This window comes from Maylandia zebra, linkage group LG7 (assembly GCF_041146795.1).
Source record: "Maylandia zebra isolate NMK-2024a linkage group LG7, Mzebra_GT3a, whole genome shotgun sequence".
Taxonomy (NCBI): domain Eukaryota; kingdom Metazoa; phylum Chordata; class Actinopteri; order Cichliformes; family Cichlidae; genus Maylandia; species Maylandia zebra.
The window spans coordinates 17,609,281-17,623,261 of NC_135173.1; the positions used below are offsets into that span (position 1 = coordinate 17,609,281).

The following is a 13,981-nucleotide window of genomic DNA, read 5'->3' on the forward strand; positions in this document are numbered from 1 at the left end:
CAAAAAGGTACTGCCATGCAATGATAAACACTGAATCTGAGGGAAATGTACTATTTTTTGTTTACATGTAATTCATATTTAAACAGGTAAACATTAAAACCTAAGGCCTCTGTAAAGACCTACAAATCAATAAAGATTCGTTCTGTATTTTTATTTAGGCTTTCTTCTTTTTAAAGGCGCTAATAAGAAAAGATCGTTTATGATAGTTTAGAGAGTTTGGAGGCTCATTTCTTAGGGAGAAAATAATAATACATGTGCTGGATATTTTAATGTCACGGGACCTGTCAGAACACTTTGACCACGCCAGAATGAAGTTTCATTTCAGAATCAAACGTTCCCCCGTGATATCACGGACTTGTGTAGCTGAACATTTAGAAAAACGGCTCAGACAAAGAAAAAATAAGTCTAGGTCTCAAACTAAAGGCCATTAATCATAGACTTCATATGGGCATCTATCAAGAGATGAACTAATGATGCTTTTCTGTGGGTCACAATATGACTGAGCCACAAAAATGTACATCCATAATATGAGTTCAAATTTGGTTGACACTTTCTCATTCCAGAAACATTTGTAGGAATGACATGAGTTCACAAGCCTGCAAAACTACATTCTGTCAAACAGCTAATCCAAAGAGCTTAGCAGAACAAGGGGAAGTAGAGCAAAACAAGGGGGTAAGGGTTAAACTGGAATGCAGAGCAAGTGGGAAGTCTGCCCACTTGCTGAGGTTGGGTGACCTCAGGTGAGTTTTAGTCATGGCATGTGGTGGCACTACTACTACAGTGTGAGAAATCCCCCCCAAAAAATCCCGTCTCATATTGTGTTGGAATTTCAAGGCTTCCAGCAGAGAGAAGGTTAGTTTGAGGGAACAGATAATAATTGTGCTAAAGGAGCACAGCTATTATCTGCCATGGTTATCATTCCACTGTGGCTCCACTATGACACCCCTCCCCCTGCTGTGGCCCATATCTGTCACCCTTTATTAAGAAAGGCGCAGCATTTTCTCACTCCGGCGAATGGGAGCATGTCGATGGAGCGACCTGTAATGCTCCACTGCTGCAGTTTAGCTGTTAGCTTTCAAACTCACTATTTCAGACCACTGTGAACTATAAGACACCCCCCCACACACACACACACACACATCTGAATACAGCACAACGCCATCATTTCATACTGTAAGAGTCAGCTCCACAAACACACACACTGTGCGTCAGCCCTGTTCACTGAACCATAGATCCTGAAGACTGTTTCTACTTTAAGCTTCACAACAGACCAGTGGAGCTTGCATTGGTGTAATTGTTAACTACACTTAAACAGCGAATATATATATATATATATATATATATATATATATATATATAAAAAGAAGATAAAAGAACACATAACTTCTAGCTACTCTTCATCAGACATAGATTGGTTTTTTTAGGCCTGCAATTTTTTCTTTTGTTCTTCACTGGCATTCTTGCACGTGTATTTAAACTGAAGAAATGGGGGGAAACATGTCTTTTTGCAATACTTAAATAATACTTGCCAAGTGAAGTGGGGCGATATCAGCTTCGAAAGGGCTCCGTGTTTTTATTCTTTGGCTTTAACTCAAAAATGTAAAGCTGAAACCTCTTAAGTCAATTTAATGACGTAATGATTGAGTACGTCCTTCTTTAATTCATTGGCTGCTAGAACCCATTTTGAATGTATTAGTGTCACCTACTGGACATCCCACTACATTACAATGTATTGTTAAACTAGTTAAACAGTTGATGTTGCTTCCTGTTTCAAGTGCCATTAAGTTGCCGTCTTTCCTGAGTGTGTTGGAACAAATGTATTCCTTGGGTATTACTAAGGGTAAAATAAGCTTACTGTGTAAAATTAGATAATTAATTCAGTGGTGAAGCTGTTCCACATCCTTGTGGGTTTCATTGGTGCTTTCCTGTAAACCTTGAAAAGCCTGTGGTCTGCATGTTTAGGTCATTGTAACAGATTCTGAGATAAACCCACACAAGTAGATTTTATTAGATTTAGCATTTAGTGTACAATATTAATATAGTCAAAATCACTATATCCAACAATTAAGGCTAGGCACCTAGTTCTGCTCACGTTCAAGAAAGAAAGAAAGAAAGAAAGAAAGACAGAAAGACAGAAAGACAGAAAGACAGAAAGAAAGAAAGAAAGAAAGAAAGAAAGAAAGAAATGGCTCAATGAAGACATCCTGTACAAGATGCATCAGTCTTCATGACATTTTACCAGTAAGCCATCTCCCTGGGGTTGCTGTAGAGAAACCACAGGGGTGTCACCCTCAGTGCACTTAATTTTTTTTTTTTTTTTTTAAATGCATCCTTCCTCATTAAATTTGCATAAATGTGCAACCGAAAAGAACAGTAAAGTATCCTAAGTGTAGAACAGCTCATGTCACCATGACTCTTTAATAAGAATAATAATAAGAATCACTTTATTTATCCCGAGGGAAATTCTTTTGTCATGTACATGCTCAAAGTAGCAGGAGAGACAGAGGAACAGATGAATAAGATATACAATATATACAATAAGAATAGTAGTATACAGTAATATACCGGTACAGTAGGATAGTGCAAGACATAGTATCAAATAACTCTAACGAAGTAATATATATAACTATAACCTGGAGAATAAAGAACTATCAGTGCAGGCGATTCTAGAAAGTGGCAGTACTGTGCAATAGAATAAAGGGAGTAGCAGCGTATGATGGGGGGATGAAACAAATATTCAATAAGGTACTGTTGGATAATATTGCACGGTCTGAAAGGTAACACAATAACGCTGGTAATAGTCTCAGGAAAATCACCTACAGAGTGAGGAAGAGTTATACAGTCTTATTGCCACCGGTAACGCGTTACTGTAATCCGATTACTTTTTTCAAGTAACGAGTAAAGTAAGGGATTACTATTGCAAAAACGGTAATTAGATTACAGTTACTTTCCCGTAGGAACGCTGCGTTACTAAAACCGTGATTTCTTTTTGTGAGAACGTCTCATGACATTGGTGACAACAGCTGTGTGCAGATCAACAACGGATCATATGAGTGCGGGAGAGAGTATGAACATGCCGTGTTTAAAGCGTGGAAGTACTGACCTTACTTTGAGTTTGATTCCATAAAAACTGACAAAAACATTAGTGTCCATTGTGCGTGGGAAGAAAACTTCTTTTTACACCGAAGAAAAACCCCTAAACTTCCAAGCAAGCACCGGGTGCGCTACGACTTAATGGGAAACTCACGGAGAAACTAGCGGATTCTTCCACTGACCGCTGCAGCACACCTGCACCAGGGTAAACCTCCGCCTACATCACTCCTGCTTTACAGGTGAAAATAGAGCAAAAGGACCGCTAGTCTTTGATGTTATTTATTTTCTGCTGTGTTTTACTTGCATCTATTTGAAAGAGTGTAAACACAAAACATTTTATTTTATGTGCTGGAATGTGCAGAAAATAGGTTTAAATATTAAACAAATTTCTTCCAGTCAGAGAATATTGCATATAATTAAATTTTTGCATGATGCATAAAGTTAAAAGATTAAAACTAATAAAACAAGTTTTAAAAGGGGACCTTTCCGTTTGATTACATTTTGTATGATGGATTATGCAGAAAAAGTAGAATTGGGCTGAAAGATCTATCGCTTTTTCACCTATTCAGGTTGTAAATTGTGTTTTTAAAAAGTAACTAATTAATTACTTTTGAAAATAAGTAATCAGTAAAGTAACGGGATTACTTTTTGGGAAAGTAATCAGTAATTAGTTACTGATTACTTTTTTCAAGTAACTTGACCAACACTGGCCACCGGTACAAAGGATTTACTGTGGCAGTCAGTTCTGCATTTCGGGGCAATGAGTCTTTTGCTGGGTTTGCTCCGATGGTCCATCGTGGGGGTGTGCATGGGGTGACAGGGGTTGTCCATGATAGAAAGCTTTTTTTTTCCCTTTTTTTTTTTTTTTTAAAAGCATTCTCCTCTCAGACACATCCAGGTTCTCAAGTCTGACACCCAGGACAGAACCAGCCTTTTTAATCAGTTTGTTCAGCCTGTTGGCATCAGCTGTCTTCACCCCACTTCCCCAGCACACTGCTGCAAAGAACACGACGCTTTCCAACACCGAGTGATAGAACATGGTCAGCATTTTCCTACCAACATTGAAAGACCTGAGTCGCCTCAGTAGGAAAAGCCGACTCTGCCCTTTTTTGAAGATAGCATTGGCGTGCTTGGTCCAGTCCAGTTTACAGGCCAAGTGTACCCCCCCCCCCCCCCCCAGGTACCGGTAGTCCTCAACGATCTCCACATCAGCCCCTCTGATGGTGACAGGGTTAGGAGGAGCCTGCTTCCTAAAGTCCATAATCAGTTTTTTTTCTTTGTGATGTTAAGTTGTAGGTGGTTTAGCTCACACCACTCGACACAGCTCTCCACCACACTCCTGTACTCCTCCTGTCCATCCCTGATTCAGCCCACAATGGCAGAGTCACCTACCAGTGGGGCGTCCACCTGCATTTCCATGAGCTTATTTACATCGCTTCAGTCTGAAAACAAACTGTAAAAAGTGTCATGGCACCCTATGCATGAGTAGATGTATTACACTGCAAGCTACAGCCAGACTGTACTTTTGATATGTTGGGATTAAGATGACTGAAAAAAGAATAGTAGCCAAGACCTGTCTGAAAGCAACTCTTTCAGTTTTGAATAAAACCAGAAACGATGCAAACATTTTTCCACGAAACATTTATTTGATCAATAGACAGGATCACATCTTTCCATAAACAGGTCAGTTAAATATTAACAAATTTACAGTCATGAGGAATGTAATACAAAAGAAACAAAAACAAATATTCGCTTTAAAAAACCCCAACCCAGGGACCCCACCCAAAATAATGTGACCACGGTGGCACTGAAACAGAGACTTAAGTCCATTTTCCAGCGCCACTGTTACACGCTCTTCCCTTCAGTGCTTCACAGTTCATCCTTGTCTTTTGTCTGCAAGCATGATTAGAGAAAGGTCAGAAGAGTAAACCACTTCAACATCTAGATTCTTAATTTTACATTGTCCTCAAGCAAGAGTGTGTGAAGTCTTCTTACCGTTTCTTCGTCATCATCCTCATCCACAGTCTCCTCTTTATCTTCAGAGTCATCTTCTGCTGGTCCTTCAGGCTCCTCCTCAGGTTCTTCTTCAATCTATAAAAGAGCCATGATTATTAAACATATCCTACAGTCTTAAAAAAAATCACTGCACAAATACTTAACATTTTACAAAGAAGATTTAAAAAGCAGAGACAAGACTAAACTCAAAAAAGGCTCACTGCTGGAAGAGGAATCATTAGTTCAGACACCAAGACATCTGCTATGCAAATTAGTACACCATACAAGAGCTGCAGTGACTTGCCTGTTCATCTAGTGGTACATTCAAGCTGAGTCGGAGCATGCGCTCTATTCTGTCTCCATAAGCTTTTGTATCAGCGAGCTGGTATCCTGAGCGCAGTGTGGCTGTCTCAAACAGAACCACAGCCAGATCTGATGCAGTCTGGTCCTCAGCATCAGTCTGGGGGGTGTGAGGAAAAGAAACTGTTCAACTATGTGCTCTGATTGGTCCATTTTAAGTTTATTCATGTAATGAACTACATTTACTAAGTAATTTGATGGTAGTCTTAGTAAAGGACCATTACTATAGTACAGATAGACAAAAATGACAGTGGTTAAACTCACATTGACTCTATTAAGCAACTGCTTGACAAGAGGATGTTTGGGGTTGAGTTCTAGTGTTTTCTTCTGGCTGGCGTAATAACTGGAAAGATTAAATGGAAATACAGATTTAGAACAAAGCAATAGCAGTGGGAGTAATAAATGCAAAGATGAGCCCAGGATTAACACTCACTTTGTGGAAATGTCCTTTCCTGTCTGGTAGGCCTGTGCCTTCATGATCCTCTCCATGTTCCCTGACCAGCCGTACTGGCTGGCAACCAAGGCGCAGGGTGAGTTGGTTAGCCTCTGAGAGAGAACAGCCTTCTCAATCTGTTGGGGAATAAAAAAGCAATGCATTAAATGTTGCAGACATAAATGAGCAGGTAGAGCCAAAATTAACTGCTTCTACAGCTGGCGCTCATGCCCCATTCTTTTAATGTCACAGAATTACCTTGTCCTTTAGAGCTTTGTCCTTCAGCCAAGTTGTGAGAGGTTCGAACTCCTTCTCCAGGGCCTCCCTCTTCTCCTTGGTCTTTTCACTCTCGTCAAATTTGACACCTTCCTTGGCCACGTTCTGGAAGCGTTTTCCATCAAACTCTGGCAGTGCCTGGATGCAGTACTCATCCACAGGCTCTGTCAGGTAGATGACCTCATAGCCCTTCTTCAGCAGCTTCTCAACAAAGGGAGAAGACTCAGCCTGTAGTGGATGGAAGAACAAGAGACATGAGAATTTCAGCTAGTGTAGGATAGTTTACACTTCTTTCTCCTGACCAATAAACACACATTCACTCACCTCTTTCCTGCTGGTGCCAGCCATGAAATAGATCTTATCCTGCTTCTCTTTCATGCGCTCCACATACTGTTCCAGGCTGGCCAGGTCTGTTTCACTGTTGGAGGTCTGGAAGCGCAGCAGCTTAGCGAGACGGGTCCTGTTGGAGTGATCCTCGATCACACCCAGCTTGATGTTTGTGCCAAACTCCTTCCAGAACTTATCGTTGTACTGTTCCTCTGCAATCTTCTTAATCATGTCCAGAGTCTTACGGACCAACTTCTTGCGGATAACCTGAAAAAGATAAAGTAGGTAATGACCATTTCATACTGCATTAAATCTAGCGTTAGTTATTCAGAATCTTTAATTTATGGTTTCATTTAACCATGTTCTAGTGCCCCCTGTTATTCCTGAAAGCACTTTATGATTTGCACTACATAAAAATTGCTTTGTTGCTTCATTATCCATTTTAATCAAAGGCTTCATTGGTTAATGATGACTAAATGATGGAATGGGAAGCGAACAGGGCTGCACGTTGAGCTCACCTTGAGCAGTTTGTGCTGCTGCAGAGTTTCTCTGGACACATTCAGAGGAAGGTCGTCAGAGTCGACCTAACAAAATAAAGTTTCCCTTAATCACAGTGCAGGTGATAATGTAGAGACCAAGCACATAACATTAGCATGAGACCAAATAAGAGTTAAAAATAACTCACCACTCCCTTGATGAAGTTCAGGTACTTGGGCATCATGTCATTGAAGTCGTCTGTGATGAAAACTCTCCTGACAAACAGCTGCGAATGGAAGGCATTTACTTTGAAACTCAGTTTTTGGGGAATTGCTGAAAAAGTTGAATAAATCTGATACCAAATATTGCTTAGAGTACACACCTTGATGTAATCGTTCTTCTTGGAGCCATACTCGTCAAACAGCCCACGGGGAGCTGAAGTGGGCACAAACAGGATGGACTTAAAAGTGACCTCACCCTCAGCTGTGAAGTGGATGTGAGCCATAGGGTCATCATTGTCCTGTTGGAAGATGGGTAAAGTTTATAAAAATCAGACATTAGTATACCAGCCTATAGAGCCGGTTTGATAAAGTATGTGTGCCTACCTTTGAGAAGGTCTTGTAGAAAGCCTTGTACTCATCTTCCTCAACCTCCTTAGCAGGCCTCTGCCAGATGGGCTTGATATCATTCATCAGTTCCCAGTCCCACACAGTCTTCTCAACCTACACATCACACAATTATATAACTTTTGAAAAATATACATTTTAGATCAGACATATTTTCACAGACTTCTATTTGAGTAAAATAGTCCACAAATCTTAATGACTCAGTGGGACTTTAACCCACCATAAAAACTGTTAATGATCACACTCACACATAGTCTCAACCACCATTTCTTCATCAACATACCTTCTTTGTTTTTGGTTTGTCTTTGTCTTCTTCTTCCTCCTCTACTTCAGCCTCATCTTCAGAAGCCTCTTTCTCTGGTTCCTCTGCTGCCTCAGCATCTTCATCAATGGGCTCTTCAACCGTCTCAGTCTTGAATGTTAAAAGAAATTATGCAACCGTTTGTTCATTTCCATATTTGTCAGTTTCAGTCTGGAATTAAGTCTGACTCATAGTGTTGAAGGAAATGACAAAGTAGTCACCTTGCTGGCCCACACATAGATGGGGAAGTTGATGAACTGAGAGTATTTCTTGACAAGGTTCTTGATGGTCTCCAGCTCCAGGTAGTCTGAGGCCTCCTCCTTTAGGACAAGTCTGCAATTAAACAAAGACAAGATTAAATGTAAAATTCCAGGCTTTAACATTTCAGACTCATGTAGCAGCATGAAAATACTCTGCAGTTCTTCTTCAATAGAGGCTGTACATTAACAACACATAGACATTAACTACGATTTCATAAGCTTTGACAAATAAAATGAGCCACGCATTGAAATTAATTTCACAAGAGCTGTTTAAAAAGATCAAGAAACCAAATCTGGTGTGGGCAAATGTTAGCACATAAATAACATACGTGATGGTGGTTCCTCTACCCAGTGTGTCCCCACGGGGGTCCTCAATGACAGAGAACTGATTTGAGTCAGACTCCCAGATGTGCTGTGTGTCATTGTTGTGCTTGGATGTCACAATGACCTTGTCAGCAACAAGGAAGGCAGAGTAGAAACCGACACCAAACTGTCCGATCAGCTCTGAGGTAGACTGTTCCTCTTCCTGCATCTCGGTCATCTTGTTAAGGAATTCGCTGGTGCCTGACTTGGCAATGGTTCCCAAGTTCTTTACTAGCTCCTCCTTGGTCATTCCAATACCAGTGTCAGTGATGTGCAGCATGTTCTTCTCCTTATCAGACTGGGGATAGAAATAATGAAATTCAATTAGTGGATGCACAGCTCTTCCATTAAAGGTGTCAGCATTCAGTAAGTTAATGCATACCTTTATTTTGATGGTCAGCTCTTCATTTGTGGCCATTGCATCCTCGTTGGTTAGGGACAACAAGCGGATCTTATCCAGAGCATCCGATGCATTGGAAATCAGCTCCCTAAGGAAGATCTGCAGCACAAAACAAAGTGATGAACTCTGTGAGAAATGTCTTAAATAAAAATATGTAGACACAGGTTTGAGTAAAGATTATTCCTGCCCACCTCCTTGTTCTTGTAGAGAGAGTTGATGATCAGCTTCATCATACGGTTAACTTCAGCCTGAAAGGCATGTTTTTCAGACTTTTCCCTGAGTTCCTTAATCTGAGCTGCATTCAAACCGTCCAACTGGATTGCCTCCTCCTCTCTGAAGGCAGACAGATGCAAATACAAACAGGGTAAGAGAGGAGAACGACAGCAAATCTTTGCTGCCAAACAAATCTGTTGTCCTTTCAGATAAGACTGAAGATGAAAGCAAGATACATACAACTTCCTATTATTACAGGCAACTTTACAGTAAAACTTACACACCTCTGCCTCCACTGTAACGCCAAAGTGGCCCTGAGCACTTGTACACAAGCTTTATCTTCTTGACCTTGTTCTGCTAAGATTTAGTGGACTTTTCCCTGATACAGTAACTGCAGTTTTCTAGAAAGATATATGGACTTACGGAAAGTAACACCTACCTCTGCACCACTTCATCGTCTGTTCTGGAGCCATCCCTGCTTTTACCCAAGTCCTCCTCTACTGTCCCGTCAACGTCAAATTCATCATCTGCCTTTACAGCAGCTGTCAAGGGAGAAGTTGCTCGATTAAAATTCATTATCAATTACCGGGAACATGTGGTAATTTTAGACTCATTAAGTTTTTAAAGCACTGTGCAAACACATGCTCACAGTCACCAAATTAATTAAGACGTAACGTCTGACCGTGTCAGCCTTTTAATCATTATTTAAACGTGCATGTATGCAACAGTGGAGGTTAGCTAACATGAGACAGCTTCAACACAGGTGGTGTTTCTGCTAGAAAGTTCTGGAAAGGCAAGGAGATTAACGGACACTGGCGTTACTCTAAAATAACAGGTAAATTAAATACGCTCTCCGTTGCTTTGACACCTGCAAGCCTTTTAAAGTCAAGTACAGAGAGAACGTACAAACTCCACAGTGAATGAAAAGAAAAGCAAAAACCAAGTTAGTGCTAGCATACGGGCTAAAGGTAGCTAAAATAATGAATAATTAAAAAAAATACCACTACTCACCAAATGCTAAGAGTGCAAAAAGAAGCCCTATCACCCAGACTCGTTTCATTGTGAGATGCTTCCTGACTGACTGCCTGCCTGACGACTTGAGCCTTCAGTTGCTGAGACAATAGCCGGGAGATCAGCGCATGCAGCACTGGCTTTTACAACGAGGAATGACTAGCTGTCTCTCCCACCAAAAGAGTCCACTCGCCTTACCCCGTGACTACCGACCAATGGCTGTGCACCACGCACGACCGTCGACCAATCACAATACAGTCTACGGTACATGTTGTCCAATCAGTTTCTTCAACATATGCCTAGACCCGAAAATCGTGGCTGGACACCATTGGCTAGGAATGAATAATCAGCACATCACTTCCTAAAATTTACCTTTCATTGTAGGGAAAACATCACTGACAGCACTTCCAGTTAAAGTTCCAGAGCCAAGGAACACACTTAGGATTAATAATAGAAAGACGGCGAGTGTTTGGTTTATGGCTCCAAGGCCGTTTCAGTCTCTACAAAAGTAAATGATGCAATATTTCTTGCTGTGTATATGGCGCGTTATTCTGGAATTTCGCATTCCCTTTCCTTTAAATGACTGGATGCATCGTAATGCTGTGGAAGCATAAATTATAATGAATGAGTCTATTTCAAGTTAGTCACCGAATCTAATCCACTTGGTGGCGCTATATAGTTAGCAAGCTGAAATGGCAAATGCTAATGTTTCAGGAACTAGTTCTAAGTGTTCTCCCGCAGATCAGGATATCATTATTGTGCTGCTTGCTCAGTTTGTTTTGTATCAGGGGTGTTAGCGATCGTGTCAGCAGCGACATTTAATGTGAATCTTATTTTAAAAAAATGACAACCATCGTCAATACTGAACATCTCAAATGTATTACACTTGACTGTCTGACCAGTGTCAGCTCCTATTAAGTGTGATGTTTCTCCAAATGTGAATGGAAAAAAGATCAGAATTAACAATTTAAAGATAAATAATAAAATACTGGGCTAGTACTTTTTTGTTATAAGGTCAATAGTTTGATTTACTACATTACAGTAAGTCATAGTTCTATCTTAAAAATGATTTTTCCAGTCTAATACAATTTTCATAAAGCATCTTTTAAACAACAAAGATTACCGAAGTTCTGTACACAAAAAGGTGGATTACATAATAAAATACAAGATATACACATGTGCGCACATGCCCACACACATCAACCTAAAAGGACTGCAAAAAAACACAAAACAGCCTTAATGCCTTCAACTCTTATGCTGGGTCAAAGCAAAAGAAGAAAAGCTCGTTTCAAAGGTGGACTCAAACAAATGTTGCACTTATGGCTGAGATAGCTTGATTCAAACATACAATGCAACATCAAAAATCAATTGTAAAATACACAGGAACCAGTGAAGGGAGGTCAGGACAGGGGGAATATGCTCCATTTTATGGGTTCTATTAAGAAGGTGAGGAGCTGCATTTTCTTTTTTTTAAGCAGAATTAATTTGTTTACCCAATTTTAAGTCATAATCCTTCTGCTTACCCAATCCAAGATCATAATCCACAATTCAATGTGAACCTACACAGGAAAAACATGCAAACTCCACACAGAAAGGTCTCAGCTGGCTGGTGGATTCAAACTCTGGACCTTCTTGCGTTTAAGTGTCAGTGGTAACCACTACGCTGCTATATCATTATTAGTCTCTATTAGTCTTAGTCTCTGTTCACAACGATTGATTAATTTAGAAAGCACAGTGGATTCTAAATCAGACAATCAATATGTGCTTGAAGTGCACACTTTCATCTTTAATTCACTGTGTTTAACAAACCCTTTGCAGACACTGTTTAGAAATTACAGCACTTTTTATACATAGTGCCCCATTTTCAGGAGCTTCATGGCCAGGTGAGGCCTGTTCCCTCATTACTCCATGACAAATCAAGGAGATCTGCAGTTCATTCCAAGTGCTGAACTTGTATTTGGTTACTCTTCACTGGAAATCTCAATATGAGTTCCAAAGAGATATTGATGCAAGTGAAAAAACAACAACAATCATTACACTAAAACCCAAATACATCCATCAGAGAGATGGCAAAACCTTCAGGAGTGGCCAGATCAATGAACTGATACCTTCTTAAAAAGAAATACACTGGCGAGTTCAGCAAAACCAAAAGACCTGAAAGACCACAAAATAAAGTGGATGATCACAGACTTCTTTCCTTGGATAACTTTGATGAAAGGTTGAGTCTTTTCATTTGAAAAGCTCTCATACGTATGTGAGATACTTAATATCTATCTGAAAATGTTAAATGTTTGGACCGAGAGATTTTGCATTTTCTTTTCCTTTTTTGGTATCAACTAATGAGGCAGACTAATTATGTGATTGGTTTGGTAAGAGCATCCCAGAGAGGAATGATAAGTTATCAATTAAGGAATAGCTTTCCACTTACATTAATATAGAGTAAACTGAACCAGACAATGTTTGTTGTCTTTGGATATAAACCTTGAATTTGGAAAAATTAGCAAAGTCCCAGAGTATCTAGTGATATAAGACTCTAAGCCTGTTCACATGGGATTTCACAATTTCTGCTATGTAGCTAGTCCATCTAGCTAATATTAGATAGATGTGATGTCATCTGCTAAAAAAGTAAGAAGCACATACTGTATTAGCCTAATAGCTATATTGTGAGCTATCTGGAGGTGAAATAATGACTTTTGGTGTTGCACTGATCAAAAGTCTTGAGCCTTCTCTCCACCTCTGCATAGGAGGTGAAAGTTTTAGTAGCGTTTGCATGCATATGTGCACGTCATACTTTCAGTCTGTAAACACGATAGTGCCAAAGGTTTTGAATGAATTATGATAAAACTTTGTAGGGGTGTAGATGATGTCATGTTCACAATCCATTAAAATGTAGCTCACATCCACCAAGGTCTTCAAGGTCAGCTTAAGAATTAATTTATCAAAAATCATCCTGTCATGTCACATTTTACCTCTGACCTCTCCCTCAAGATCAGTAGATTATTCCGGAGGTCAAATTGATATAGAGCTACTGCAGTTGTTAGTTGGTTAGATATATGGGGCAGCAAGGTGGCATAGTGGTGGCACTGTTGCCTCGCAGCAAGCCTGAGTTCATTTCCACCATCAGGCCGGGGCCTTTCTGTGTGGAGTTTGCTTATTCTCCACGTGTTTGCGTGGGTTCTCTCCGGGTACTGCAACACACGTACACACCTGCTAAGTAGTGTTGACGGTGAGTATTACACCAACTCATCTTGACAATGCTGTACAAGCATACAGCGAATGAGTGCTGATCTTTATCCACTAAGCGGCACTATTTAGCTACTGACTTAAAATATACACCTTATAGTAAACACAAATGATAGAAAAAACACTGGTGCAAGTTTCTCCCACGAATGTGCATATTATTCTACTGCTTGCTCATTCTGTTTACATGTTTACGTGGGCAGCGGAACAAACAGAAGCTAAAAGACACACAACTCTTTCTGATAATCCTCGTCCCAAAAGGATAGATAGATAGATAGATAGATAGATAGATAGATAGATAGATAGATAGATAGATAGATAGATAGATAGATAGATAGATAGATAGATAGATTTGATTCAGCATTCAGTCTTTTATTGCTTTCATATTTTATTGGATTTCTACTCTCTAATAACACATTTACTACGTGTTGGCTACCTGTGATCCCAAATGATGGAAGGGCAGTAAGGAGCAAGCATAAAGTATTAGAAATATGCATCTTATATGCATTTATAAATATAGTCAGGCTATGGGAGGCACTGAACGTCAAACGCACGAGCTCCTGATTGGCTGGCTGGTCGTAACCTTACCAAACAGGGAAGTGACGT

The 13,981-nt window shown here is 40.0% G+C and overlaps 1 protein-coding gene across 1 annotated transcript; it reads right to left on the reverse strand.

Annotated features, from left to right (window-relative positions):
• Window positions 1–4,717: 4,717 nt before the first annotated feature.
• hsp90b1 (heat shock protein 90, beta (grp94), member 1) lies at window positions 4,718–10,301 on the reverse strand. Its single transcript, XM_004567744.4, has 18 exons — window positions 10,136–10,301; window positions 9,564–9,666; window positions 9,103–9,244; window positions 8,894–9,010; window positions 8,478–8,809; window positions 8,110–8,221; window positions 7,871–7,999; window positions 7,567–7,683; window positions 7,344–7,481; window positions 7,170–7,247; window positions 7,003–7,068; window positions 6,482–6,751; window positions 6,140–6,385; window positions 5,882–6,018; window positions 5,713–5,791; window positions 5,393–5,548; window positions 5,089–5,184; window positions 4,718–4,986 (listed from the first exon to the last, which is right to left on the reverse strand). The coding sequence occupies exons 1-18, from the start codon at window positions 10,182–10,184 to the stop codon at window positions 4,963–4,965; spliced, it is 2,391 nt and encodes a 796-aa protein (XP_004567801.1). The 5' UTR covers window positions 10,185–10,301; the 3' UTR covers window positions 4,718–4,962.
• Window positions 10,302–13,981: the final 3,680 nt, after the last annotated feature.